Source organism: Trachemys scripta, chromosome 1 (genome assembly GCF_013100865.1).
Source record: "Trachemys scripta elegans isolate TJP31775 chromosome 1, CAS_Tse_1.0, whole genome shotgun sequence".
NCBI classification, from domain to species: Eukaryota; Metazoa; Chordata; order Testudines; family Emydidae; genus Trachemys; species Trachemys scripta.
In genome coordinates this window covers 159,354,920-159,380,785 of record NC_048298.1, presented here as the reverse complement: position 1 = coordinate 159,380,785, position 25,866 = coordinate 159,354,920, and the positions used below count along the sequence as shown (strand labels likewise).

Genomic DNA, 25,866 nt, shown 5'->3' with positions numbered 1-25,866 from the left:
CGTTGTGGCCTGAGGGCCACATCGGAGTATGGAAATTGTATGGCGGGCCATGAATGCTCACAAAATTGGGGGTTGGGTGCGGGAGGGGGTGAGGGCTCCTGCTGGGAGTGTGGGCACTGGAGTGGGGCCAGAAATGAAGAGTTCAGGGTGGGGGAGGGGGCTCCAGGCTGAGACTGAAGGGTTTGAAGGGCGGGAGAGGGATCAGAGCTGGGGCAGGGGATTGGGGCATGGGAGGGGATCAGGGGTGCAGGCTCCAGGCAGCGCTTACCTCAAAAGCAGCTCCCAGAAGCAGCAGCATGTCCCCCCTCCTGCTCCTACACAGAGGCACAGCCAGGCGGCTCTGTGCGCTGCCCTGTCCGCAGGTGCAACTCCTGCAGCTCCCACTGGCCGCAGTTCCCGGCCAATGGGAGCTGTGGGGGTAGTGCTTGGGCGGGGGCAGCGTGCGGAGCCCCCTGGCTGCCCCTACACGTAGGAGCTGGAGGAGGAACATGCCGCTGCTTCTGGGAGCCATGCAGAGTGGAGCAAGACTCTGACCCCACTCCCCGGCTGGAGCGCCAGAGCACGCCAAGCCCTGGACCCTGCTTCCTGGCAGAAGTTCGAGGGCCGGATTAAAACATCTGGAGGGCCGGATGCGGCCCCCAGGATGTAGTTTGCCCACCCCTGTTTTGGATACACTAGAAGATTGGGCATTCAGCCACACTCAAGGTGTGGCAGGAAGAAAGACAGATAAAGATGAGTGATCCGTGAAGTATGGATAATATGGAGCACCCATAGTAAAATAGGAATGGAATTACCTTCAATTCTATAATCGAATATCTCCATAAGGAAGAAGCAAAATGGCTATTTAAAGTAGCATTTTTCTCAAAACTACCACTAATCTGGAAGGAAAAGGAACACAGATCTCTGCCCCAATTAAAACATATTGCATTGTTTCATCTGTTGTGTGCCAAACAGAGTTCTCAGATACATGCATGCAAAGCCAAAATGAAAACTCCACCAAATCCAAGGAGAGAATTTGGCCCCAGGTGCTTTATTGTCACATTCAATTACTCAAACAGCAATAAAAAGAGTATTTGATTTCCAAATGGCTCTTTTTTTGTACATTGTTCTTCTAATTTACAGTTGGGAAGAGACTGAGTGAATACCAAGAATGAAGAGGAATAATTTAGTATGGTACCTAGGAGCATGACACATTGAGGAGTAATCGAACTAAATTAAGAAAGGAAATATTTAGACTGAATATAAGGGGGAATCTTTCTGACTGAGACATATATTAAGCTATGGTTTACTTTCCCATTGGATGGTGAGAAAGCTTCTTTACTTGGGATTTTAAAACTGACTGTGCAAAGAATCTTTTTTAAAATGTACTCAGGTGAACCATCCTCCATTGTGATACAGGAATTCTGGAGTTTCTTTTACCTACTGGGAAATCAAAGTTTAAGCTATCAAATGGGTGACCTCTCCTTTAGTAACTGTGATAACAAATAAAGAGGTAAAAGTTTGGTAAACCATAAATCAAGTATTAAAAAAACAAACAGAATTTGTGTCTCTCTTTTGCTTCAAAAAAAAAAATTAAAAACTAGAAGTATAGGAATCCTAACACTAGACAATTTCAGAGTTACAAATAAGAGATCCGGTTTAATTTGTTCTAGACAATATTAGAAAACATACAAGAAAACACATAAGAAATTTATCCAGACATTTGCCACAGAGAGAACAGCACCTTTAGAACAAGTCAGCCAAAAAACAAAAACCCACAATATAGACATTTGTGACATCTGCTGAAAATTGGTCTACACATTTCCATGTCAGTTCTAGTTCATCTAAGAGCATCACTAAGCAGAATAGTTCCACACTACATGTTAGAAATGCACATCATACAGGCAGGAAGATTTAAAAACAATTTGCATAAAATGGGGAAGCCCCACCCCTTTAATTCTTTCCATTAAGGGTGACCTCACCATGGGCATTACATGCAATATGATATATGTTCTAATGAAAAGGTACCATAGTAATACAGAACAAACCCTAATTTCAAATTTAGAATAGATTATTTTTGAAGCTCCAAAGAGCCCCAGCATAGCATTCTCTGAAGAGGAAACAATAGTTAAATAGCACATTGATCTGTAACAGCACTTTCCCATTTCACAGTCTAATGAACTCACCCCATGTGATGGGTAGGAGATCCAGCCCAGCTCCCCTTGAATTGCTTTTGAATCCAGCAGATTAACTATAAAAGAAGACAAAATGAAGAAGAATGAGTTTAAATTTGCCTCTGTCCCTTTAACCACAGTTACTCTCTACTAAAAGATCTGTTTATTTGGGGACCTCATGAAGTGGTTGATTTGTTCAGGTGGCCTGATGGTTTACTACATGAAAGAGATTAAAAGGATCAGCTTGTTTATATTAAAACATTGTAAGTACAGAGGAGGTAGAACTTTTAAAGTAATAGGCAAAACTAAGCAATGGGTGGATCTCTGTCCAAATTCATTACAGCGGGGAGGGGAGAGGAGAGAGGAAGGAAATTGAGCTGGTCTATCTGAGGCTAGGTCTACACTACCCGCCTGAATCGGCGGGTAGAAATCGACCTCTCGGGGACAATCGATCCCCAAATCGGCGCTCTTACTCCACCAGCGGAGGTGGGAGTAAGCGCTGCCGACAGAAAGCCACAGAAGTCGATTTTGCCGCCGTCCTCACAGCGGGGTAAGTCGGCTGCGATACGTCGAATTCAGCTACGCTATTCACGTAGCTGAATTTGCGTATCTTAAATCGACTCCCCCCTGTAGTGTAGATGTACCCTGAGGCATACAGTACAAGGTTCTCCCCTCATACGCCTGAAATTTGGGTCAACGCATCTAACTACATAGGTGAGATGTGAATATTTAAATCTTTATTTGATTAAAAATAAAATCTTACATTTTCCCATATATAATTTTCTCAGCATACAAAAATAAATAAATGCTGTCTAAGGGCTTTACCCTTTCTGCCTTCTGATCAGATTGATTCTCCGAATCATCTTGCACTAATCGAGTATTTTCTAAAATTTTATTAAGTAAAATATTAGATTTTTTTTAAACCACAGTGCTTTAACTTCAAGAAAACTGCCACTGGATAGCTATCGTCAGGGTATTCCTTTGTCTTTTAACCTTCTAATAGAAGAGTGCAGATTTTATTTTGGAATACCTTTGAAATGAAAAGTATCTAATTAATGAAATGAGGTTCTTTTAAGCTCTAAAATAGATCTAATAAAGCCCATTACTCCCTGATACTGCTATTTTGCAAAAACAAGAGCAGGTTTTATTCCATTTGACTAGAGTCTACAAGTAATTGATCACATAGCTCCACAAACAACACATTTATTTATTAACATAAATCAGGACAGATGAACCAATAAACATTAGTGACAACGAATCACTGTCAGTCTTAACATTAGCACCAGCCAATGAGACATATTAATACACAACAACAGGGATCCATGCATCTCTAATATTTATCATTTACAATTAGGGATATTTGTTTTAAATATAAAAACTACTGACAATGACAAAAGGAAGACATTTCATTCCACATACAAGGGCGTTTTAACATCTCAGTATGATGGATCTTTCAAAAAGAAATAACCACATAACAATCTAGGCAGTTATGTTGTAGGGGTCTTCTGTTTTTAAGCCTGAAGGGTTGTCACTGTTCCCAGGACCAAATGGTGAAGGCATTGGTGCTCAGAGAAAGAAGAGGAATGGGATTAGGAGGTGGAAAACCCTGAAATTATCTATAAATCTGTTAAGTAGAGCTATCTGCATTAATTTTGGCATCCCTCATGACTTGCTATTTAATTATGGCCATTACTAAGAAAAAAAAGCAATTAAAACCTTTTTTTTTTTTTTTAAGGTGCCAAATGGGGGGGGAGGGGAAGGGGTGGGAAAAAATGGGTGTATGAACTCAGAAATAGACAAAAACAATACATCATTATAAGGATATAAATATATTTTCACAATTGTGTTATTCCTCAGTGAATGAGTTATTCTCCAGTCTGTGAAAACAAAAGTATTTCCCTTACAATTACATACACATTTTTTAAGAAAATTACATTCTGACTTATTTCATTTTTTTGAAGGCCTGGTCTACACTACAAATTTAGGATGACATAAGCCGCATTAAGTCGAACTAATATTGTGTGTATCTACACTATGAGTCCCTTCCGCCAACCTAAGTGGCCTGTAGAGTCAACTTCTGTACTCCACCTCCATGAGAGGCGTAGCACTTGATTCGACGTCTATGGGTCGACATGGGGATAGTGTAGATCAGGGATCTCAAACACGCGGCCCACTGGTTCTTTCGTGTGGCCCGCCAAGCTCCCCACACCTCCCGCCCCTCTGTCTACCCCGTGGCGCCACGAGCCCTGCACCGTTCCCTGAAGCGGCTGGAACTATGTTTCTGCAGCCCCGGGGGGGGGGGGGGGGAGGAGAGTAGAGGGCTCCGTGCTGTTCTTTCCAGGCATCTCCCCACACAGCTCCCAATGGGAACTTTGGGGGAGGTAGCTGGAGGAGCAGCAAGAGCAGCACGTGGTGCCGTTTCCTGCTCTCCCCCCCGTCCCCTCCAGGGACTCCGTCTGCTTCCTGGAGCGGAGCGGAGCGGAGCGGGGCCAGGGCAGGCAGGCAGGCAGGGAGCCGCTCTAGGTAAGCAGTGCCGGGCCGGAGCCTGCACCCCTCCTGCAACCCAACCCCCTGTCCGGAGCCCCCTGCCACATCCCACACACCTCTCTTGCACCCCAACCCCCTGCCCAGAGCCCCCTGCCACATCCCACACACCTCTCCTGCACCCCAACCCCCTGCCCTGAGCCCCCTGCCACACCCTGTACCCCAACCCCCTGCCGTACCCCTCACCCCTCCTGCACCCCACACCCCAATTCCCTGCCCTGAGCCCCCTGCTGTACCCTGCATACCTCCTGTACCTCAACTCCCTGCCCTGAGCCCCCGCCACACCCCGCATTCCTCCTGCACCCCCTGGGGGCAGGGAGGGGGCAAAGCTGGGGTGAGGACTTCAGGGAAGGGGTTGGAATGGGGGCAGGGCCTCATGGAAGGGGTGGAATGGGGGCAGGGCCGGGGGCAGCAAGGGCTAGGTGTCAGTGATGCGGCCCTCGGGCCAGTGCACTAGTCCTCATGCAGCCCTTGTGGTCATTTGAGTTTGAGACCCCTGGTGTAGACACTGCATTGTGTAATTCGAATGAATTGGTCTCCAGGTGGTGTCCCACAGTGCTCTGCTGTGACCGCTCTGGAGAGCGCTTTCAACTCCACGGCCCGTCAGCCAGGTACATAGGAAATAGCTGCTCCCCTGTTAAAGCCTCTGGAACTTTTATTTCCTGTTTGATCAGTGTGGAGAGCTCGCCAGCACAGCTGATCATGGAGACTCAAGGCCGCAAACGTGCTCCAGCATGGAGTACCCAGGAGGTGGTGGAACTTATTGCTGTGTGGGGAGAAGAGTCTGTGCAGGCAGAGTTCCTATCCAGCAGAAGAAACGCTGACATCTATGCCAAGATCGTGCGAGGCATGGTGGAGAAGGGCTACACCAGGGACACGCAGAAGCACCACATGAAAATAAAGGAGCTTCAGTAAGCGTATCAGAAGACAAGGGAGGCAAACAGTTGTTCTGGTTCTGCCCCACAGACATGCCACTTTTATGAGGAGCTGCATGCGATTCTCAGCAGCAACCCCACCACTACCCCAAAATACTCCAGAGATACTTCCAAGGAGCCCCAGGCGACCTCGAGCAACAACGAGGAGGACATCGTTGAAGAGGAGGAGGAGAGTGCGAGGCAGGCAAGTGGAGGATCCATTCTCTCTGACAGCCAAGAACTGTTTTTAACCTTGGAGCCCAGCCCCTCACAGGATCAGCTGGTGGAGTAGCACAATGCCAGGGAAGGCACCTCTGGTGAGTACACGTTTCCAATCAACCCATTGGGGTTACATGCTTTTATTTTTTAAGTTTAATCTGAACAAAAAAGTAGGTGTAGTGGGTTTCTGGGAAAGGCTGCCTTATTTCGTCCATCATGGTAGGTCACTTTCCCGTGCCACTCCAATATTAAGTCTGCTGGCATCATTGCAGTACACAGCATTGCAGCGTAAGGACCAGGTCTGTACTCAGACGCTTGCAGCATCTGCTCCCTTGCCATCTTGTCAATCCACTGGGGCAAGGAGAAAACATCTGCTGTCCCTCTACATTCCTGGGGCTCCAGGGAGCTGTGGCATCTGAGTCAGAATGCTCGACAGCAAAGCAAATCCATCAATCATCCTGACTCAGCATTTAGGATCTGGCAGTCTCCTGACCAGCTCCAACTGCCATTATTCACAAACTCACTTCTATCAGACTAATGATGAGCAAAGAGAGTCCTGTCGCATAGCACCCCACTTATTTCAGATTGTACCTACCATGGTTGCCATTAAAAAATTCTCAGTAGCTAACAATTACCACACTTGAGTATGAAACGTTATAGTTTCATAGAAGGAGGGGACAGAGGGTGCAGAATGGTTGCAACCTCGGCCCACAAGGACCACAATGTCTCACCCAATCCCCAGAGCTTCAGGTCCATCAGCAAAATCCCAGGTCTTTTACCGCTGGGAGCTGTTCATTTTATCCTCTCAATCACACTAGAAACTGGCCACAGAGGACACCAGCAATTAGCTTGGTTGCACCCCACCCAAGCTAGGTATTATTATTTAAAGAAACGGAGTTTCAAGGGAAAACAAACAAGGGAAGCATACAGGTATGACAGACGTGTGTGTGGGGGGAGGGGCAGGATAAGCTACCCACCCCCTAGCACATTGGATTTTCCAGTGCATTTTACAATTTTATGGCTATCACTAGGTAAAACAGCCTGTGGTTAGAACACACTCGCTTTAACCTATACCTCACAGGTAAGGAGTTAACTTGATTGCACGTCCAAGAGGCTCAGCTGCATTTCTTTCAGACACATGTTGTTCCCCTTCTTTGATATCTGCATGTATGGATATATTGTCTGAGTTGGCCTCTTTACATCAACACAAATAAAAATGACATGTTTGAAGTTTCCCTCATCCTAACCATTAGTGTACATACCATTCATTTATATAGCTCTATTCCCAAGTTAGCATGGCATTAACCAAGTTAGAATGAACAAACAAATTACAGAGCAGGAGAAAGTCTGCAATTTAGACTTAAAAATAGCAACCAAATTAGCTAATAGCATCCATCTGGGGGGGAAGCGGGAATTCTTCCAAAGGGGAGTGAGGTGTTGAAAAGCACCGTACTAAGCAGTAGCAGCCAGGTTATCATCTGCAGCACGTTGAATGCACAAGCTGAATGCAATAGAGGTCTTCATCTAACTTCCAGTTCCTTTTGTCCCTGCTTCCACTTCTTCCATCCCTCAAAACAGAAGCACCAGACACACCACTTTCACATGCATCCTACATAATTCACTAACACTTGCAAGTATTTATATACCCATAAATTCAAGGCGGCAAAAGCTATGCTCCGAACCTGTCATTCTGAAACAGTAGATAATTTTGTGCAGAGCTTATTGATCAACTTTGTACTATATAATCTTGTACATCCCCCATCACTTTGTGCTGGGAGGGGCAGAGACTGACAAGTCTACTGCAAGTTACATCTCTGATGGAAAGAGATCAGAAAGCCTTATGTATCCTCACTTGTCTAACCAGGTTATCCCCACTCATTATAAACACAGCCAATTTCTCCTTCTTTGTTAAATAATGGGAAGTAAAAAGGAAGAGAGCACGGGTGGAAAACAATCAAAGAAAAAAACCTGGGGGATATTGATTGTCCTTGTAAAACATCTTGCCCTTGCTCTGTGGAGTCATCAGTTGTCTAATGGGATTCATATTGGAGGTTGGAAAATCTCAGTCTGGCTTCCACTGCATAGGAACACAGATAATTTTAACAAGAGATAATTTTGTTTCTCAGAGATTTAGGTTACCAAGAACCTAACTCGAATTTGAAGACAGAACATTTTCCCCCTAGAAACAGCCTTCAAAAGATATTTTTTTCCCAGAAAGAATGAACATCTTTACCTGTATCTAGAAATATACAACTCCCCTCCCCACCACGTATTACTTTTTTAAAAATAAATATCTTGCTCACTGGAAAAAAAGTCATAAGATATTCAGCTCATTTTTCCTAAGGCCCAGAGGAAGAGCAAAAACATACAAATCTCATTTCCACATACTTCAATACAGGGCAAACAATTAATTCAGCTAGACCTTATTAGGCTGCAACAGGCACAATGCATGGCACAAAGGCATGGAAGAGGAAAATGATTGATACAACTAGACGTCATGTGTCACAACATGATCCATCATGCTAGAAATCTAGAGGGAGGGAATTTTTTTCATAGAACGTAAAATGTAAGGACAAAGACAAATAAAAATGTGAATTAGATATTTGTGGCCTAAATCTTTTTGCAAGGAATTACTGGATTATAATAAAATAATATGTCAGATTGTAGAGACTATTAACCAGGGGCGGGCAAACGTTTTGGCCTGAGGGCCGCAACAGGTTTCGTAAACTGTATGGCAGGCCGGTTAGGGGAGGGGGTCATGGCATGGCCCCCACCTCCTATCTGCCCCCCCCCCCCCCCCCCCTCCCCCCCCACCCCCCCCCCCCCCCCCCTGACGGCCCCTCTGGGACCCCTGCCCAATCCACACCCCCCCCACTCGCTGTCCCCTGACTGCCCCCAGACCCCTGCCGCCCCATCTAACCCCTCCTCTCATTCCTGACAGCCCCCTGGGGACCTCTGCCCCATCCAATCACCCCTTCTCTCTGTTCCCTGACTGCCTCCAGAACCCCTGCCCCCTGCTGCCCCATCTAACCCCCCCTCCTTCCTGACTGCCCCCTGGGACCCCTGCCCCCGTTCAACCTCCTGTTGCTCCCCCTGACCGCCCCGCCCCCTATCCACAGCCCCGCCCCCTACTCCCCTGCCCTCTATCCAACCCACCCTGCTCCCTGCCCAGAGCACTGGTGGCTAGCAGCGCTACAGCTGCACCGCCAGGCAGGAGCCGGGCCATGCTGCCGCCGCCGTTGCCACCAACATGCAGCACAGAGACCGGGTCAGGCCGGGCTCTGCAGCTACACTGCCGCAGGAACTCACAGCCCCGCTGCCCAGAACATTGCGCCGGCGGCAGAGCGAGCGAGCTGAGGCTGCGAGGGAGGGGGAACAGAAGGGGAGGGACCGGGGCGTAGCCTCCCGGAGCAGGAGCTAAGGGGCCAGGTAGGACAGTCCCATGGGCCGGATGTGGTCCTTGGGCCATAGTTTGCCCACCCCTGCTGTTGACCCACATAATGAAATCACTTCAAAGATTTGATTAGATGGGTGGTAAATATACCATAATATACTAAGACAGCATGTTGATTTATAAAATCAATTAAAAAACTCATTAAATGTAATATAAAGAAACATCCAGCCAGATTTTCAGCTGGTGTATATCAGGGCAGAATGGTAGGTTTTTAAATATGCAATTAAAATACTTCTTAATTAAGAACAAAAATATATATTTAAATTTGATCTTATGCGTTTTAACATGAAAATCAGGTGAACTGCATAAAGTTTGAGAAAAAGTAGCTAAGATGTGCAGCTATTTACATGACAATATTTTTTTTCTGTATGAGAAATTATTATATCCAAGAACACTATTAGTATAACCAGGAACCACTCCAGTGAAGTCAGTGGTGACATAAATTGTTTCAAGTGCACTGAACACATGGCCCGATTTTCAGAGATGTTGATTTCAATGGGATCTGTGGATGCATGGCATCTCCAAAATCAAGCTACTAATCTCCCTGGTTTACTAATTTTGGGAAGGGAGAAGGGGTGAAGTGTCTAATGGTTAGGACAGGGCACTGAGAGTCATATCTCTTGGTGTCTTTACAGTTCTCCCATTGATTCACCTTGTGTGATCTCAGGCAACTGATTTAAACTCTCCAAGCCTTTGTGTCTCTACACTCCTAAAATGGTTGGATTATTTATCTACCTCAGAGTTGTGAAGTTTATTTCATTAATGTTTTAAATACTCTGAGATTTAAACCCACTGAGCCCAGTCCTGCACAATGTTCAGCTTCCTCAACTCTCATTGACATCACAGAGTGCTCAGAAACAGATTTGATTTCCATGGCAGCTGGTATTATAGAGATGGAGTCTTATTTAAAATGTTGCCATAAGAACTTGCTGTTCATTCCTCCAAACCTCCAGCCTTACTAGCGTTGCAATATTTAATTCTTTGCTCAGTTTGTTGCTGTGGGAGATGTAATGTGGACTCCAGCTGAACAGATACAATGCCAGATATCACTGCTTTAAACCGTTTTTCTTCTCTACAAAATGTTTATGCCCCATCGGGGGGAACGGAGGGTGTCATTGGCATACAATTGTCATAAAAGAATGGCAGTATCATACCAAGGAGAAATGAGCGCAGAAGTGTTCTTGTAAGACAGAGATAAAAATCAACAGCTCACTAATACCTCAGTGCATTGCACTAGTCCACAACACGTGACTGTTTTTAAAACAATGCTAAATACCTGTGAGAGGGACTTCATAACCTTGTTGCTTGCCAGTATTTAAATATCACAGCGATCTACACAATGAGCAACAATCACAATCCCAGCTTTGGGAATTCAATGGCTTTAGTCCTTTCACATAATGGACTTGTTCGCTGTACAGTACACTCTGGCTATTTATGCCATATGGCAACGTGCCGGCAATGCTGTCTATTAACCACATGTTCTTTCCTAAGAGCCTTGCCTCCTTGCCTGCTGCTTTGGGCTCCAGAGTAGTTGACTTCCCAATTTAAGAGAAACCATAATAAGCTACCTCAGTTCAGGCTGTGCTAAATTGTCAGAATGCATCTCTTCCCAGAGCTTGGAACGGGAACATAACACACATGGAATGCAAGTCTGCTTGCGTTTTTGTAGGTATTGTGGTACAAGGAACTAGCAAAATGAAGGGGTTTGAGATGGGTTTGATATACAGGCCCACTGACAACAGAAACTCCAAATATATGGACTTGTTTCTGTTCTCATGTATACCACGCTAAATCAGGAGTAATTTCACAGAGGACAAAAGAGTTGGGTGTAAAACTAGCCAGGGATCAGAATCAGATTCTCCATCTGAAAGAGGCAGCACTTCAAGGAAGATATGAGGTTCAAACTTCTATAGTAAACCTAATACAAAATAAATACATTCCGTATCTGAAGGAAAAACAAATTAACCAAAATGTTGTGCCAAGGAGAATCATCCTGAGATAGCCCGTGTTTCATAAAAACTGGAGGAGAGAGCCTGCCAACAGTCAATTTTCAAGATCTAAAGTACAAGGATTTGACAACAGCAGCTTTGTTAGTCACTAAACATTCCCCAATAACGTTGGGTAAGAAAGACATTCAGAAGGATCACTGATTGGGCTAAAAGAACTGATTTTTCAACTTTTTCAAGTTAAAGTAAAACACCACCATGTAAAGGTTAGAAAGTCAAGGCGGGTGAAATAATATCTTTTATTGGACCAACTTCTGCTGGTGAGAGATTTACTTCACCCACCTGGTCTCTAATATCCTGGAACTAACACAGTTACAAAAAAATACCGCATACACGTAAATGTTGTCTGCTCTGGTTAGGCAACCCCGTGTTAATTTAGAATAATATTAGTTATTAGAAAAATGCTAGCAAAGGGGAAAAAACTTATTGTGGCTATCCAACACAAAAAACGAGGATGCCCATAACCAAAATATGCTTTGTAACTCTCTGGGAAGCAAAGAAGGCACTTTGAAGCAGGAACCTAGCCAGGATTTGGTTTTGGGGTGGGACAGAGTGGAGTCTGTTCACATACTGACATACATTTTTAGAATGGTAGCCTCCCTGTTGCCAAGACAATCCGCACCTGAATTTTTATACACTTAATCAACTATGGGCACAGGTCTGAAGGTCGGCACCTCTAAACTACCAGATTACAGGCAGAAGGGAAGTAGCTGAAGTTGCAGTTGCTCAGATTTGGACCCAAAGTTTGTTTTCTGGGTGGAAACGGCAACTGAAAAGAGACAAGCTGGGTTGTGGCCAGGGTGAAGACATGCCCCATTGTGTACAGACATCTGGGACGAACCATCATGATGGTCAAAAATAAGGTAAAGGGTTTCTATGGAATTTCTGGTTATGTACAGAAAGCAGTTTGGAGAGTAGGAATTCTGGTATAAACAGTTCTAACCAATGCTATGTCCCTGTTCAAGTAACCGTGTTCAGAAACAACATTTGGTTCTAAATTATGCTTGCCCCAAATCCTTTTTAAGTAGCTGACTTCTGAAGTAGCCTGATTCTCCACTCATTTACATGAGTATATATTCATAATGGTCCAGATTCTGTAGTGATATTACAGCCCCTTTATGCTGCTCAAGTGGCATAAAAGGGCTGTAAGTTCATGCTGCAAATGCCCAGCAGAGAATTCCCCTGGTATAGGAGAACTCTGCTAGGTCCAACTGTGTTGCTCTGGCACCTTTGCCTCCTCAGTCCCTGGCACAGGGAGAATACCAGGTGTCTGGTCATGCTGCACTCCACCTATCCTTCACTGGTGTAAGCGCCCTAGAAACCCCAGTAGAATCTTGCTATTTCTTATGCTCACCCGCTCAGTCGCCTGTAAGATTTGGCCTTTTGTGCTCTACGGTTCTCATTCCAAATGTGGGCCTTAGGGGGAAATCTGCTGGCAGATTAAGGCCATGCCATAGCCTTTGGGGAGAGACAATTGTAGTGAGAAATGCAGTTTTTCTGCTATGCCCCTCTTATGCTGAACAATACAAAATAGGATTTTGTGCAGAGCATTACAAATTTGGCCAATGCCATTTTCAATCTGTGGTTAAACTGCTGAGTACAGAACTGTACAAGCAAAGAAAAAGCCACATCCAAAAACAGGGAACAAAAACAATTTGCCATAAAATTGAGTGCAGCGGCAACCGATAGAGAAAACAAACTGGAGGGTACAGGCTTCCATCATTCTAGCAAAGATCGTATTACACAACAAATAAACCATGTCCCAAATCTAAAAGTTATTGCTATGAACCTTAAATAAAAAGCATAGCCCAACCATACTTAGATGTGTCAAGTTACCTTTCAAATTATTAGTGTTACAGAAATTCATTTTTATTATATGGTAAATTCTCTAAATTAGTTTAAATCATGTATTGACTTTTTATTACATGTCAAATCTTGCAACACTGATATTTTGCAACTTCTGGCAACTGTCCTTGTACTTCAGGAGCAAGATAATTTTATTTTTCCCCGAGTTTTATTCTTTTCAGCAAAAATGCTCCCGAACTCCTTGTGGAGCCAGATTCATGTAGTCAGTTCAGAGAAGCTACCGAAATAGGAATCTCATTGTAATTCTCACTCACAGGACTTAATGAGGGGACTCAGCACAATGATGAGCGCTACAGAAATGCCCACAAATAAAGAGCTAGATTATAAACTGCAATGCCCTAGGACCAGACTAAGGAGGAAATGGTGACTGAATCACAATTTCCCCCGATTCCCAAATTGCTCCATACAGAAAGTATTTTGCTGCTGGCTCAGATCAGTCAAACATTTCCTCAATACCCCTTCTCCTCGTTGGCTCAACTAATGCTAGCTGGTAGCCAAAGGCTCTATCCACTCCTCACTCCTGCCCATTCACTCTCCACCCTCTTGCACAGGCAATGGAGATGTCCCACAGGGCTGTTCTGCTTCCAACTCTGATACCCACTAGATGTGATGCCTACACAAGTGAGTAAGGGACAAGTTACATCCTTCTAACTCCCCTGCATGTGTATAGAACAAAGGACAGTTGTGCCCCTCCCCCTACAAAGGCTTGCTAAACACTATGAAATCCTCACACTANGCTTTCGTGGGTAAGATGACTTGCATCTGAAGAAGTGAGGTTCTTACCCACGAAAGCTTATGCTCCCAATACTTCTGTTAGTCTCAAAGGTGCCACAGGACCCTCTGTTGCTTTTTACAGATTCAGACTAACACGGCTACCCCTCTGATACTAGTGCTAGCTGGTAGCCAAAGGCTCTGTACCCTCCTCACTCCTGCCCATTCACTCTCCACCCACTTGCACAGGCAATGGAGATGTCCCGCAGGGCTGTTCTGCTTCCAACTCTGATACCCACTAGATGTGATACCTACACAAGTGAGTAAGGGACAAGTTACATCCTTCTAACTCCCCTGCATGTGTATAGAACAAAGGACAGTTGTGCCCCTCCCCCTACAAAGGCTTGCTAAACACTATGAAATCCTCACACTAAAGGTGCAGAAGAGCAAAATATTATTATTATTGTTTTTTTTTTAAATCATAAAGTTGAAAACATTTGGAAAGAAGAATTAAAGTTACTAAAATTCTGTTACTGCAAAACAGAGAGCTCACTGCATGCTAAAAATACTTTCCCCCTCATCTCAGTATGGAGGGTGTTCAAAAGATAGCCATGGAGATGGAAACTAATTTGATGTGCAAACTAATCTATTTTGAGCCTGATCCTACAGAGTGCCAAATGCCCTCAAATTCCCATTGAACTCAGTGGTTCATAGAAAGACCATGCCCTATTTCTCTCAGAATAAAAGAAAAGGCACATTTAGGCATCTCTACTCAGAAAGCATCAACACTGAAATAGTAAATGTGTTACCAGTCAGGAGAGAGCTGCTTTGGCAGAGATACCTGGTGGATTTTCTCACACCTGTCTGTGTTATTTTGACAATTTGCCTAGAAAATATTTGTATGTAGATCACCACCAGAAACATACATTTATTTTTCCCAATCTGAAACTTTTACACAAGAGTCGTACAGTGCTGCTAGAACGGTGTGTAACTGTGTGTAACTCACTCTCCAACTGTATAAAAACACATCACTGGTGTGCTGGAATAGAACGTTTATCAAATGGGTCTAATAAAGTTTCCGTTTTATTAGCCTCCTATTTCCTGTCGAGTTGTTATTCTGCCAGTTCTTTTCATTATGCCAGGAATATAAAAATTAAGAATGGATGAGCCTAATGAGGCCCACACTGCAATGCAAACCTTCAACTTACTTTTGTGTAAAAAAATTCATTCTAATTCACAAAGATTTCCTGTCAATTAAACCTATCCTTCCTCCCTTCTCAAGAGCAGTACTTTAAAAAGTAAAAATAAAAATAAAAAAAGTAGACATGAGTACTCCAAACCCAAATGGGCACAATATGTCTGTATTCGCTTTGTCATTCAAATTTTCTCCCTTGCCCTTTTTTCGCTGTTTCCAAATCCCTTAATACCTGAATTCAAGTTCAAGTTCCAAACACTTAGGGACTGATTCTACTGTTACTCCGTGTTAAATCAGGAGTAACTCTGCTGACTTTAGTGGAATTACACTGATATAATCCAGGGTGAATTCAGAATCAGGTCCACAGAACTAGGGAAGGTGTGAAATTAGGAAAAGGTAAGTTTACCCTTCTATAAGGACCAAACATTATGAAGTGCCAAATGCCACACAACTGACTTCAATAGGAGCTGAACACTTTCCAAAAGGGCCTCAGCACCTTGCACAATCAAGCCCTAAAATTCTTCCTGTGGTCATAAACTGCACTCCCTACTTGAGATAACTTATGGATATCAGCTGTATGAAACTTTGTATGTAACTGATGGAGTTTTGTAGAATGGGGCCCTTTGTGGGTCTGATAAAGCTGGGATCTACTGTATTATCACAAAAGGCCCCATCCTGAGAGATTCTGAGCATCTCCAAGATGCTGTGTGCCTTCAAATTCTACTGACTTCAATAGCGGTTGAGGACACACAGCATAGCACCTCATAGGATGCGGCCCTTTCCATTAGATCAAAATACTTTACCCATATTTGTTAAATATGTCAGCAACTAAAGAAACAACAGCCTCAGCCTCTAGAACTCTTGACAGCAGCAGATGCCATAGGAAGCACAGATTTCATCATGAATAGTATCCACACCTAGAATGGCTCCCCAGATCATGGAAACTTTCCTTATTACTGCACTGCAAACACATTGAAGGCCCTGAGCCTAAGAGTCTTGAACGCATGCAACTCCCAATGAAGTCAGTGGGAGTTACAGGTAATCAGTCATGCTTTGATGTCAGAGTCTGTTGAGACAAGGACCAGAACCCAAATAACCAAATGTTTGTGAGCTAATAGGGCAAGTGACTGTTGAATCACACTGGCATTATTTCAGATTTTTTAAGAAGTTGCTTTTCAAAGTTAGCTTAGGCAAGAAAAAATCCTTGCCATTTCTTTAAAAGCACCGAATTAGTAAGATCTATCTATGCATTAAACTATGCTCAGCCAATACGTTCAGAGGGCCATCCAGACAAGTGCACCTCCCATAATTTCATGAATCTCTTCTTCTCTTACAAATTGTTATGAATCAAGTCTTTCAACTTGCACTGACATGTTTTGGCTCTTACCCAGTTACCCATATGTATAGAATATATCCATAGGGCAAATGGTTAAATGTTTTGGTGTGAACTGGGAGAACAACATGCTCATAGCATCAGAAAGCTCCAGAAGTGTCATGTTGAGGAAACCAAGATGCTAAAACCTGTTCTATTTTCCAATACACTGATGTCACCAATATTCTATTCTCTTTGTTTTCTAAGTTCACTGAATTTATGGAGGTAATTAATGCAGAACATGTGTGCTGCGCTATCCACATGAAAAATGGAACTGCCCCGACTTAATTTGATGCTGTTCCAACCCAAACCTTGCTAACATTCTCTTGCTCCTTCCACATGTGAGAAATATAAATATTTATAGTAAAGAAAAGGTAAATGCTAACATGGCTGTTGCATTCTCACCCACCCACCCACCGACCTTAACCTCCTGCTTTCTCACCGCCGACCATTAGCCTCCCCCACACATGGTAAGCTCCCAGTATTTCCTTATCGAACATCCCCAGCCTTCTTCAGCTGAGCATATTCTTTGTGCATAAACCACACTCTCTGCCACTCCTCTCTCCACTCTGTAGTGCTAGGCTGATACTGTTAAGCGTACTGCTGATTGAGTGCACTCCGCCATGGCCTCCTCTGGGAAACCAAGGACCAAAGGTTCTCCCTTCTGATTAGAAGTGTGTGGGTGGAAGGGAACAGGTAGGAGGTACAAAAAAAAAAAAAATCACATTTTCCTACCCAAGGTAGAAGAGGAAAGAGACTATTCCTTCCCTTGCTCACCTGATCATGGTAGGGGGTGGAGAGGGAGGTAAAGAATAAATAGGGATGGGAGAAATTATGGGGAGAAGGAGCGATTGAGGGGTGATGGAGAAGAAGAGGAGACTGACGAGATTTAGATTCCCTCGATCATGTTCTGGCCTCAGAGTGAACGCCTTCTTTCCACAGCTGTCTACCTCTTACTTCCCCTGGGTACTTCAGCCCTCACCTTCATTGGGACAGATGCTCACTTCCTTTCACCTATTCTTTAACTGGACTTTGGAGTAATGTTTGTAGGATTGGATCCTTACACTCTGAGACCTTATATACCCTAAAACTTTGTAGCTGTAAATTCTCCAGTAGTGCCCCTTGAGGGATGATGACATCTGTGGCAACTACAGTATACACAGGGATTGTATGTTTTTACCATCCTGTCATTTAAGTGTTAAATAGGGTGATACAAATGCCTGAACCCCATCTACACTGCAGCTTCTACAGATACTGGCACCTGTGGAGCTGTATTGCTGAAGAATCACAGCCATGAAGCTTGCTAATGTAAACAACACCTGAACATTTTAGGGACAGGGAAACTGTTTTATTTATGCCTTAATTCAGAATCAAGCACACTGTCAGCACTGAATTAAGAAGTATAACAATGCAGCGAATGAGAGAAGGCTATAGGGGTTATGTATTTATTGGGTTTCAGCTCAGAACTTCCGCCACAAAAACAACTTCACTCTTCATTATTTACTATTGGGCAAAGTTTGTGGGAAGCCTGAAAGTTGTGTCGTGAAGGAGATTTTGTGGTTTTAAAATTTCCAATTCAGATAGTTATTCTCTTCCTTAGACATTTGCTGTAAAACATTCTCTTTCCTTAAGCGAATAAATTCAAAACAAACTTTTCAATTACGTACTTAAAAATCAGGGAGGCATTAGAGACCAGCTTTCTAGCAGACTTTTCATTAATATTTTAACATGCGGACTGAGGTAACCTTTTTGTCCTTGCCATCAAGAGGTGGATATAAATGTGGTGTGGGAAACAGGCTGGACAAAAAAGAAAAAATGCTTTCACTGTTCCCATAACATATTACATTCAACTGCCCTGACTGGACCTTATTCCGTAACATTCATCCCATTGTTTTCTTAATTGCTAGTAAGTTTCTACTACTGTTCATTTTGTCTGCTATTATTCTTTCATCAATATTTTTCCAGCAGATTAATAGGATTTTCCCTCCATACTTTGCCTGAAACAGCAGGATACAGTAGTTCAAGAAAAAAGGGAGGCTGGCAGTAAAGTTTCTACTTACAGTTTGTCTCGTTTAATAACATCTCTGCAAGTTTAAGACTTTATTTGGTGTGGTTTCATTCATTCCAGCTGACAGTCTCTCAGGCTGGGGCTTAATTCTTTTGTCTCTCTCCCAACATTTTCTTTGAGACAGGATTATCTTTATTTCTAGTTCTTTATTTCTTTTAGTCACACCATTCATTACTGAGTTTCACAAGCAATCTGAAATCTGTGGGTCCCAATTCTGATTTCACATTGGTTTCACACTAGTAAAAGAATTCCTTGGGCTGGGATTTTCAAGAACACCAAACAGACTTAGGCACACCAGTCCCATTGAAACCTCATATGTCATTTAGGTGCTTTTGAAAATCCTGTCCCATAAATTTCAGTGAAGCAGCTCCTTAATTATACCAGCGTAAAATCAGATTGTGCCCTTTGAATTAGTCTTAAAAGTAGATTTATAAAGCAGTTTATAACAAGTTTTGTTTTTGATTTAGGATACACCTGCAGTTGACAACAGTAGCTTTTATTTTTTACATTTATTTAAAGTTTCTGGAAATAAAAATGGCTGTAGCACTTTAATGGATTTTTAGTCAAACTGATAACTTTTAACTTGATTTTGCTGGTAAGTAAAGAAATTATGAAAATGCTGGAAACTTTTCTATAGCAATAGAAAGGAACTGAACAGGGAAAACTCTTTTTAACAAACATTACCTTACTCTACATCAGCTATCATTAGATCATAACACATGAGTGCTACTTGCTGAGTGCTATTTATTTATTTATTTTGGACTTTACTATTACAGATCTCATAAGATTGTAGTTAAGAAATGTGATAGCAGAACACCCTTTCCTACATATTTTTTCTTTATTTTCTCTCTACTATTGCTACCCTTTCCTTCTTGTAAATGCTTTCCAGCAGCTAAGCCTCTTTTAATAACAAACAGAGCTCTGGTAAAGAGTAAAAATTGATATTGACTTTCCCAATGGAGAATCCCCACATCAATGCCCAGCGGAGCAACCAAATTCTGTCAGCTGGAATTGTGTCTCACAAGGTGAAGAACTAATAAGATACTTGTTCTTTGCCCATGAATTTTTCCTAACATGCATACCACCTCCTCCTTGCCTGGTTAATTCAGTAGTTTAGGTGCCTGTCTGACTTTTTAATAAATGTCACAATTCTGGTTCTGTAGAGCACAACTTTGAACTTTAGGAATTTTGAGGGATGTCACTGCTCCTCCAGATAATTTCTTAAAGAAATCAAATGGCAGCCTAGGACACCGTTATAACTAGATGAATAACCTAACAGATGCATAATGGAACTAGACCAGCCTCTGTTTAAAAGTCTTCAGATTGTACTCTCGCATTTGGTAACAGCTCTGTAGTGACCCTCACTGGTGATAAAATCCAGATCTCTAAAAACTAAAACCAACACCTGCATCTGTATTTCTAAACCTTTCATCAAATGGGGATTACAAGAATAAGAGTAGTTACATTCTTTCCTGGAAGAAAAGCTGTATATTTTAAAACAAAATCAAAAGCAAGCCTACTGACAGCAAATTTGCTGAATTCAGCATTATTCCAAGGATGATAATTTTTTGAAACAAATGCCAATATTCCTGCCAAATGTACATGCAAATAAATTGCATTTATTCATGAAACATCAAGAAGTTCCAAAGGTTTTACTGTAAATAACAGCCTAAACTTGGTGTGTGTCATACATGTTTAAGGTTTACAGAGAACTGATGATCTAAAGCTTGTAGCTGCATATGCTTTTTTAATACACTGAAAAATTTTAAAACAATCTTCTACCTGTTTGGTTATTTTTTTTATTTTTATTTTATTTTTTTTTTTTTAAGTTTTGGGAGGAGGTTCTCTCTGTTGGAAAAAATGTATATAAATAAATTGTGAGAAAGACCTTACATTTGGACATGGTTTGATATTTTCAAACATTTTAAGTAATTTTTTTGAGAAGCATCTTAAGTTTTCCTTTTAACACTATTTTCATTGTAATGTGCTAAGTCAGGAAAGATTCAAAGTGACAAACAGAAAAGGAAACAAATTATTCAAAGTATTAAAACCTCTCAGTAAACCCAGGCATGCAAAATAAAGAATCCACTGAACTTTTCCCCCCTGTAATACTGCATTTGACAAACACCGTGGTATGAATTTTAAAGCATGCTCATAACTTGTCTGGTTATACAGCTAAGGATTAAAACACAGCAGCTTTGAATACGATACAGCTGTATAAAAAAAAATAGCCCTTTCAACCTCACCAGTTTAAATCCTTCCAAATTCCAACGTTATTTTTGTTAAAATTTCTGCCTTTATAATTACACTTTTTCAATTAAACTCACAAAATTAACAGTCGCTGAACTTTAACTGCTTCAGGAATTATGCCATGATACATCAAAACTGGTCATGATCTAATAACAGCTGACAGAGAAAGATAATGCTTGTTAAAAGGAGTTTTCTCCATACAATTCCTTTTCATAGCTGTAGAAAAATTTCCAGCACTTCCAATATTTCCTAATGTCACTAAAACAAAACATACAAACGTATGTGCAAAGTCAGTTGTACGTGCCACTGCACACACAACACTGGTATTTTAAAAAATGCAACAGCTGACATTGTTAGAAAACACATTAATATTAATAACTCTTTGTAAACAGTAAATATTCACACCAATAAAGCTATGTAATTTAATTGCTGAGTTATGCAAAGTTCCGAGATGGTAATGAATGAGGAAAAACATGAAACCTCATCATGGAAACCTCATACACACTGGAAAGAGGGACTGATTACAAGTTGTTTACTATTTACCAAAATGGAGACTATTTGTAACTCAGTACTGTAAACAAATTTACAATATTGGTCCTCTTTTTGGAGTCATTTTCATAAGAAATTAATTTCATGCTAGATTGAGAGGTTACATGAAGTTTCCTGTCTGCACAGTCAAAATATTATTGAAGCAATTCAGGTTGTCAGTAAAAGCTTAAACAAATTTGCTGATAATCCTGTTAATGACCCAGGTCAAGTGTTAACTGTTGTGGGTTATAAAACAGTGAAATTAAGGTTGCTGGTACCCTCAGGCAAATAGCATAGTTACTGAAAAGGATCAGAAAAAGCTATTAAATTACAGAATTGTATAACTCATTCAATTTCTGGATACTATATAAACTGTTTTGAAAGAAACTGCATCCCTCTAAGTGAAAAAGTGTAATCCTCCAAAAGTAAAAAATACTAGATCCAATTGAAATAATAGTGTCTGTGATTTCTATGCAACTTAAGCACACGGCACATTCTCAACCTAAGGTTTTTCTGCTTGTATGTTGAAAATAGATGTCAACCCTAAAATGGGGAACGATCCACTCATTCAGATGTTAATTCTGCCTGACATTTTTCTATTACTCAAAAAATGGTTCACACTTCACTACTGTACATTGATAAAGCCTCTTTCGGGACTACTGTGATAGTTTAAGAGGTAAGAAATATGTGGTTTAAAAAAAAAAAAGGCCCAGTATGTGGCAGATTTCTTAAGAAATAAGTTTAACAAAAATTACCTGTTTCCATTAAAGAATAGTTTCTTTTAAATAAAACTTTTGGTGATGGTGCAAAGTATATGTTCCATCTCTCCTACACAAAAGCCCCCAAACTGGATTAAATAACTAAAAATGAAGTAGACCAACATATAGCTATTACTACTACTATTTTTTCTGCTCTTACAGCGTTTATATTGGCTGTAATGACCATATTTTACACAACGTTTTAGCACTAAAAATGTTTTCACAAAAATCTGCACAATTCTTCCAGATAAAATAAATCTGGTATAGTTTTGGTGGTAGCCCACAAACCACCCTCAATATGCCTAATGTACAGTAGCAGTTACATGTATTGTAAAGCAATTTTGATTGCATTTCATCCTTTTTAAAAAGACTCAATGATGAAAAATTAATTGGTTAATCCATAGTAAGTTTTATACAACAACTCACATATGTTCTATTTATCCACGTATGGAGACTGGTCTACCGAGACACACCCCTTGACCAAATTCTCAGTTAAAATTACTATAGTTTGTTCATTCTCACAGTTGGAAAAAGAAAACTTTTCTAAATAGTTACCACAAAATTATATAAACATACATTTCCCCTTAACTTCCTTTTTATTTGGGGCGTGGGGTGCGCTGACCACGGAAATTTAGAGCAAAGGGGTGGGAAAGAAGAAAGGTCGTCAGTAGAAGATTTCAAGAAAAAAAGCAAAACCTTTTTGAACTTAAATTTTTAAACTGCATATTAACAATGGATTGTCAAATGCGTGTGTGAGACTGATGTTAGCAAATTATAAAAACTCAAGTGCTTAAATTCACTGTATCCGTCTAAATATATTATAAAGAAATCAAAAACCTATTTCAAGCCTTCCTAAAGTTACCACAAATATTAAATTGTTCAATCTTAGTTTTATTTTTAGAAGAAACACCTAGTTTTCATTTTGGGGAAGGAATATAAAAATAATACTCAATCTGGAAGATTAAATACTTAACACTGCTGTCCCTTTTTGTTGTCACTTCTGTTGGCTGTGCAGAAAACATTACATCTATTTCATACTGTATCTTACACAAGATTTTTAAAGTAATGATAAAGAAAAAAAACTAATGTCAAACTGGATGAGGTATAATGTACATCATTGTCTTATTAGAAGCTTCTTTGGACAGCTACGCCTAGTACTCATTTCATATTGCATAGGAGTTTTTTTCCCCCCGCACTTTCCTTAATTTATTAAATTAAATCTCAAAGCCAGCAATTTTCAACAAAAGAAAACTTAGTGATATTTTAGCAAAGTTCAGTTCTCAAAAGTCTTTTTGCCTTAATTATTATCTTAGTTTACATTATGTGTCTGCCTGCAAGTGTCATGGAAGCGGAGCTACTCTGCTTACTGCCTAACAGAACTAAATACTTTGTGAAGAAGCTTTTGTAATAAAAACACACAGAGAACGCAACCCCTGCTAACATGCTTGTTTTTATTAGCCAAAATCATTTGCGATGGGCGACTCTATTTATAAAATAGCGTGTTGCTGGAGAAAGGCTTAGCTATGCACAACACTTTGAAAGTATGTTCTATTAAATAACCTCCGAAGCATTCTCCATACAAAAAATATTTATACAGACAATATATAACAGCTGCTCTATAGTTTTTATGATAACATTAAATAATTGACTCTTCCCAGCAATAAAAAGAGCCGATGTAAGAATTACTTGGATTTGAAAAGTTTTAATCATTCCTTAATTGTTTTTTCCACTTTACAGGGGAAAAAAATCATTTTACACAATAACTGCCTTACCCCAAAAGCAGTTAGGACATCACTCAGTTCATCAGCGTTACTTGGGCACCAAAAATAATGATCTTAATAGCGCGTATATTTTCTTCTCTGTGCAAATGTTATATATAAAGCAGGTGTAGGTTCTGTACAATTGTTTGCTGCTAGAAGTTCTTCATCACCTTTTGACCTCTGGATTTTGTACATAAAAGTTGCTCTGGAAAACACTGATCCTAGAGGCTGTGTCCAGTGTCTTGTGAGCAGGCGCACCACCTCTATTTATCCATGGGGAATGGATAGCCTTTTATTTTTCATCTTAGATTTTAAATTAGCTTTCAAGACTGAATGTCCAATGGGTATAATTATTTTGCTGAAATGTGTGTATTTTAATCACATTGAATTTCACGTTAACTTCGCGAAAGCTAACAAAAACGACATGCCGATGCCTTGTTTGCGGATTTTTTTTTTTTTTAAAGGTGACTCTTGAGTTAAAGACTGAAATTAAATTGTTACAGCAATAAAAGTAAGTTATCTAAAAGGAGTAGTCCCATTGGCTGCTTTTTTATTACATTAAAAGTTTCTGAAATGAAATAAAACATGACTCATTATATTACTATCATTATGCATATAAACAGGGTTTGTGGTTTAGTTACCAGTAAGGAAATAATTCATTAAAAAGGACAGATGCTATAAGTTATTTTTTTTTAAGATACTGAGAAATTAGGTAAATTAGATACAAAGAGATTAGGCAACTAATCATAATTACTAATTAATAAATGAGTTATATTCCTTGCATTAATTGTGAATAAACAGTAAGATCAATTTGGTAATTGTGTAGCTGGGAAGGCATTTAAAATATAACCTCAGTGGAAGAAAATCCAAAATTCTCTACACTTCTCTTTCCTTTTCTCAGTCTTTTCTTCCCTCCTTTATCTTTTGGGCTGTCCAACACAGAATATATACTTTTCATACACATAACTATATGCAAACAAGCACACTGGGCATTACTATCATGGTTCCCGTTAGCGTCACCTATGCTCATTATAGTCTGTACCACGGAGCAGCCCATCACCTTGTGAGATGTAATAAACAACTTCCACCTAGTCTGTGAAATCCGGCCACTACAGAAACACACAGATACACTCTCCCTCCCTCTTCCATCTAACGACCATCTCCCTTTACTTGTGCCATGGGTCACGGTCACCACCCCAACATGTCATGCCCCCCCCCTCCCCAAGAGAACTGCCCACACGAACAGAGCTACGTTTTCTTTTTTAAACTTTGCTATAAGACGACAACTGCGAAGAAAGCAAACACCCCTCTTTGTATAAATTAACACACAGCATTGTGCACACTGCTGTCCATTTGCATTGCAATTGAAGGTTATAATTGTTCCAGCTGCCACCATCTGATTTTGCAGGATTTTCTTTTACCACTCATTTGTTCAGTCAAAGAAAATCTCAGTCCACCCGCTGAACAAACAGTTATCACGCTGGACCACCTTAAAAAAAAAATGATGCGGACCCGGTTTCAAACAGGATCCAAACGTTAAGAAAAGAGGAACGTGTAGCCACTGCTGGGATCTCTATCTGTGCCCGGCTTACTTACCTTCGTTAGTAGGATGGAGAATCAGTTCCCCAAAGCAGCTGAGGGCAGAGCAGATGAGAAGGAGGAGGATGGAGATGTGACAATCCATGTTGCTGGTGCAGAGGGCAGGGAGAGCAGCATATCTTCATGCAGCATGCCACTGATGTGAGAGCGCTGATTGCAGGAGAAGTTACCATGCTCCGCTTGCAGGCTGATGTCAAGTTTGACACTGGAGATAAGGAGGAGTCTGCTGAGCTGCCTTTCTGCAGGCTGCTTCAGGGGCAGCTCGCTGGGTCCTAGTGCACCTCCCCCACTCGGAAAGGACAAAGGTAACACAGATCAAGAAGTGATCAAGTGGTCAGAGTCAGGGGTGCTGGGAGGTGCAAAACTGGGAACCAAACTAGAAGAAAAAATACCCAAAATTATTTAAAAATGCAGCACCGGCTTTAATGTAGGTTGCTCTGTTTTAATGCTGTTTGCAACATCCTTCTCT

General features: G+C 41.3%; 1 protein-coding gene across 3 annotated transcripts in view; it reads right to left on the bottom strand.

Moving 5' to 3' along the window:
• The window catches only part of EPHA3 (EPH receptor A3), a 318,256-nt gene extending 292,659 nt beyond the window's left edge, over window positions 1–25,597 (bottom strand). For all 3 annotated transcript variants that reach the window (XM_034791240.1, XM_034791250.1, XM_034791261.1), the window contains exons 1-2: window positions 25,395–25,597; window positions 2,166–2,230 (exon numbers count right to left, since the gene is read on the bottom strand). In XM_034791240.1, coding sequence (XP_034647131.1) covers window positions 2,166–2,230; window positions 25,395–25,482 — 153 coding nt within the window. In that variant the 5' untranslated portion in view covers window positions 25,483–25,597. The remainder of the gene's footprint in view (window positions 1–2,165; window positions 2,231–25,394) is intronic.
• Window positions 25,598–25,866: the final 269 nt, after the last annotated feature.